General features: G+C 38.5%; 1 protein-coding gene across 1 annotated transcript in view; it reads left to right on the forward strand.

The window, feature by feature from the left end:
• Positions 1-2609: 2609 nt before the first annotated feature.
• CLEC9A (C-type lectin domain containing 9A) overlaps positions 2610-5511 on the forward strand; it is an 11988-nt gene continuing 9086 nt past the window's right edge. The window contains 4 exon segments of the mRNA XM_007937168.2: positions 2610-2638; positions 2640-2719; positions 2722-2835; positions 5418-5498. Of these exon segments, the coding sequence (XP_007935359.2) occupies positions 2610-2638; positions 2640-2719; positions 2722-2835; positions 5418-5498 (304 nt within the window).

A 5511-nucleotide genomic window follows, 5' to 3' on the forward strand; every position in this document is an offset into this window, starting at 1 on the left:
GTAGTGTAGTGCCTAAGGCACTTGACTGCTAACCAGAAGGCTGGCAGTTCAAACCCACCAGCCACTCCTTGGAAGGAAGATGGGGCAAACTACTTCCGTAGTGATACTGCCTCAGAAACCCAAGGAGGGGTCGCTATGAGTTAGGTCTGACTCGATGGCACATAACAACAACAACATGCTAATAATAGTACATAACTCATACAGCTGTTGTGAGAATTAAAATAATTTATTTAAACACTTTTGAAATAATACATAGACTGACAACAATAAATACTAAGCAGTCTGATTAACATATTTACTTTTTAATTGAGAAAAACAAATTGTCTTCCAGAAATTTATTAGAGATTATGCTGTATTAAGGAGTTCTGGTGGCATAGTTGGTAAGGCATTTGGCTGCTAACCAGAAAGTTGGCAGTTCAAATCCACCAGCTGCTCCATGGGAGGAAGATGAGGCAATCTTCTTCTGTAAAGATGTACAGTCTTGGAAACCCAATGGGAGTTACTATGAGTCAGAATTTACTCAACGGCATTGGGTAGGTATACTGTATTTAGAAAACCTAATCTTTCTGGGTCTGAATTTTACTGCTGATACAATTCAAGAACAACCGGAAATTAACAACTTACAGAACTTCCATTCCCATGTTTCTGACATTAGTCTCAGTGAGCTTTTGATATGTTTATGATCACTTCCTCTTTTGCTTCCCCATAGAAATTATCTCATTTTAAAGGCCTCAGAGAGTTATGAAGGAGCCCTAGTGGTGCAATGGCTAACTGCTTGGACCCTCTAGGCACTCTGAGGGAGAAAAGACCTGGTGATCTGTTTCCATAAAGGTTACAGGCTAGGAAATCATATGTAGAAATTTTACTCTGTCACAGGGGACTACTGTGAGTCAAAATTGATTCAATGGCAGACAACAGCGAAGGAGTTAGATGCATTATTTTTTAAACCAGAATCTCAAGTGACATGAAAATCATATGAAATATTTGAGAGAATGTGCTGTGTTCTCTCCTAGATCCTTTCAGCCCTACCCTGAGCCTTTGGAGGCCCAACTCAGTTGAGCAGCATTAACTGGGCAAACTTACTCTCTGGCTTCCGGTTAATTCAGCCAATGGGAAGCACTGGCAGGGGATCAAAGGGTAGAAGGAGAAAGAGGTCAGAGAATTTATTTCCTGGGTCTCTCCCCACCATCCCCACCATCAAGTTGGCAAGGGCTGCATTTTCTATATCTTAGGCCACAGTCTCTATCAGGCAAGTCATCAGCCATGGTCCTCATGAAGTTCCAATAACTACCTTCCCCCTTGATCCTTCAGGCCTATTAGTGATACCAACTTCCCAATGCATATTTCACAAAATCCAGCAATTCTTATTCTTTCCCTTGAACCTTCCCACAACTTTATAAACAGTCCCTTTATTAAATGCCCTTAGATTACCTCTTGAGTGTTCTATTTACTTCCTTCTGGGAAGCTGACTGTTATAAAGAAATATGATTGATCCAGTGAGATATTGAAACAAAAGAGAACATTGCAATGTTGCAGATTGTTGGAACTTGCAGACTTTACATTGCTGAGACGTGGCTTTTGTTTATCAGGTGGAATATGATTCAAGTATAAGGATTCTTACTTCCAAAGTGAAGTTGTCATTGAAAGCTTGCTGCTCAGGCAGAGATTACATTTCTTAGGCCCAACTTTTATATCCAAATATGGGCATGCCATTGGTGTGGATAAGGATGTGATGCATGTCACTTCCAGGTTATGGTTTTCAAGAAGAAGATATGAATTTTCGACCTTCCCTTTTCCCTCCCAATGCCTAAAAGCAAAGAAGTCTAATGTCTCATAAGTTGGAAAGAGCCTGGAGAAAAGTTAACAAGTGATTGGATTTCTGGATTTAAAATTTTAAATGAGTGATAAATTAACTTTTGTTGTGGTAAGGAACTGACATTTTTGAGGTCTATTCACTATTGCCACTATCATAACTCTAACTAGTATACAACCAGTTGCCTTTGAGTCTATTTCAACTCACCAAGATCCCATGTGTGTCAGAGTAGAAGTGTGCTGCACAGGGCTTTCAGTGGCTGATTTTTCAGAAGTAGATCACCAGGTCTTTCCGCTGAGGTATATCTGAATGGACTTGAACTTCCAATCTTTTGGTTAACAGCCTAGCACGTTAACCATTTGATCACCCAGGGACTCCCAATTAATATAAAACTCAAACTCACTGCCATCGAGTAAGTCGATGCCACTCGAGTAAGTAAATATACAGTATATAGATTTATTTTAGGGATAAAATCCCTTCCTAGCTTTCTTATTTAAGGATATACAGTGACCTCCAATTCCTTACACTTATTTGGCCAATGTGAGCTGTTCTTACATCTTCATTGTTTAAGTCATTCCCTTGCTTTATGTCCTATGCCAAAAACAAGTGCACTATTTCTGCTTCTATTGGTTTCATCTTAACTTTAATCCAGTGCTGATACCTTCAATATCTGCTACATTTTGTACACCAGAGCAACGATACATTCTGTTGGGCCATTTTAAATTCAGTTTCTTTCTCACTTCCTCCTTTACCAAGTTGTGCTTTGGCCTAAACTTCATAAACTTCTACTTTCTGGATGAAGATTCATCACTACTACCCCTTAAGCCATATTTATCCACTAGTATGAAAAAGTAGCCAATTTCAGTTCTTCCACCCATTTACTCCTGAGCACAAGAGGAGTTGACACCTTACCTATCAGAGCATTTCAGACATGCAGGAGGAAGAAACATATACCTCTCTTCAGTGGGATAATCCAACACCAAACCATTACGAAAAACCTCTTTCTTCCAACAAATGTTCAGGTAAGCACTTCTAATTACTTACTCCAAGACTGCAATTCATGGTTTTTTGTTGTTTTTCCATGATAAGCCCAAGGCAGTTTTTCTAATATAAGAAAATACACTTAATGCTATTGCTATTGTTGTTAGGTGCCATCAATTCAGCTCTGACTCATAGCGACCCTATGCACAGCAGAACAAAACACTGCCTGGTTGTCCACCATCCTCATAATCCTTGCTATACCTGAGCCCATCCTTGCAGCCACTGTATCAATCCATCTCTCTGAGGGTCTTCCCCTTTTTCGCTGACCAAGCATGGTGTCCTTGTCCAGGGAATGGTCCCTTCTTAAAACATGACCAAAGTAAATGAGATGAAGTCTGGCCATTCTCACTTCCAAGGAGCATTCTGGCTACACTTTTTGCAGGACAGATTTGTTAGTTCTTCTGGCCGGCCGTCCATGGTACGTTCAGTGTTGTTTGCCAACACCACAACTCAAAAGCATCAACTCTTCTTTGTTCTTCCTTATGCATTGTCCAGCTTTCACATACATATAAGGTGATTGAAAATACCATGGCTTGTGTTATAATAGTATTATAATGTGCATAATAATCTATCGCATAAAAATGACATGAAATGGAGGAGGAGTAAGTAAAAGGGAAAGGGGAAAGTGTAGTAGACTTGACAAATATTTGTTACTTTTTTTTTTTAATCTCTCTCTCTAGAAAAGACAAAGAATTGCTGGATTTGGAAAACAAGTGAAAGAAATTATATATTTTTATTATTTTACCTCCTCCATAAAACATCCCATCAAGATTTGACAGAAACTAAGAAATAAAGAGTAAAAATAAAAAGAGAAAAATGGCAAAATCTCATTGGGTCAGACTTGTCTTCTATGGTGAATGGTGCTATTTTACCATTTAATATCTGTTTAGTTTTGTATTGCTGATGTAACAAATTATTACAAACTTAATGTATTTTTTTAAAAAGCACAGATTTATTATCCTACAGTTCTTGGGGTCAGAAGACCAAAATGGTTTTCATGGACTGAAACCAAAGTGTCACTAAGACTACGCTCCCTTGGGAGGCTGGGGGGAGAATCCGTTTCCTTGTCGTCTCTAGCTGCTAGAGCTGCATTTCTTGATTTTCTTGGCTCATGTGCTCTTCCTTCACCTTCAAAGCCAGCAGTGATGACACAGAATCTTCAAATCTCTATCTGCTTCTGTCCTCCGATTACCTCCATCTCTCTGATCTCTTGTCTCTCTCTTATAAAAATCCAAGTAATCCACTTTAATTTCCTCATCCTACAATCTTTAATTTAATTACATATGCAAAAAAATAATCCCTTTTGCCACATAACTTAACATTTACAGTTTTTGAGTATTAGGACATGTCCTATGCCCAAAACAAGTGTACTATTTGTGCTTCTGCTGGTTTATTTTAACTTTAATCCAGTGCTGATGCCTTCAATATCTGCTACATCTTTAAAAAAAAAAAAAAATCACTGCTGTCAAGTCGGATCTGAGTCACAGAGACCCCTCCTTGGGTTTCTGAGGTGGTATCACTATGGAGCTCTGGTAGCATAATGGCTAAAGCACCTGACTGCTAATTAGAAGGCTGGTGGTTCAAACCCACCAGCCACTCCTCGGAAGGCAGGTTGGGCAATCCTACTTCCATAGAGATACTGCCTCAGAAACCCAAGGAGGGGTCGCTATGAGTCGGGGCCGACTCGACGGCACATAACAACAACAACATCACTATGGAAGTAGATTGCCCAATCTTCCTTTCAAGGAGCGGCTGGTGGGTTTGGACCATTATTTAGCCTACTACAATATACAAAGAAAACTTTTAACTATTTTTCTCTGATTAGTGTTAAGAATGGAGCTCTGGTGGTTTAGCAGTTTAGCACTCTACTACCAACCAAAAGGCTAGTCATCTAGACCCAGCCGCTGAAAAGAAAGATGTAGCAGTCTGCTTCCATAAATATTTGCAGCCTTGGAAACCCTATGAAGCAATTCTACTCTCTTCTATAGTGTCACTATGAGTCGGAATCAACTCAAAAGCTATAGGTAGTGTTAACAATAAAACTAATCATTCTTAATTCTTTTCTGAATAGTTACAAAATTAGCTGGAAAAAATAATGTTCTTAAACCAAAAGTGTTTGATATTATAAGATACTAAAAGAAATATCTTTGAGAAAATCATGTTCAAGTGACGCTAAAAAGAGATGGGGCGATGTAAGGTACCTTTCTTACTCTCAAAAACCAAAGTTTGTGATAATCTGAAAAAGATTGTTGGAAAAGAATATATGTAACTAGTTAGTAAGCACATGGTGTCATACATAAAGATGAAAGAAATTTATTATTAAATCTTCAGTTTAACACTTTTCCAAATTAAATGTATTCCGAGATGCACTTTGTATTTTAAGGAGCTTGAGTAAGGCTCTCTTTTTCTCTTAATCCCAGTTACAAATTCCAGGACTCAACAATTCTCCAATTAGAAGTATTTAATGTTATGTTCCTTTTTTCAGTCACTCTCATCTAAACTTGATTCTTTCCTCCCATCTACTTTCTTTAACTCATTTTAACTTTCTCTGTTACATGTTTAGGAACCTGGTGTCTTGTGATGCTGATTTCGTGTATTTTCTTCATGGGCTCATTAGCAACTTCCATTTTCTTGGGGATCAAGTGTAAGTACGAAAG

The sequence above is a fragment of the Orycteropus afer genome, unplaced genomic scaffold, assembly GCF_000298275.1.
Source record: "Orycteropus afer afer isolate SDZICR_OR568_19922 unplaced genomic scaffold, OryAfe1.0 scaffold00040, whole genome shotgun sequence".
Taxonomy (NCBI): domain Eukaryota; kingdom Metazoa; phylum Chordata; class Mammalia; order Tubulidentata; family Orycteropodidae; genus Orycteropus; species Orycteropus afer.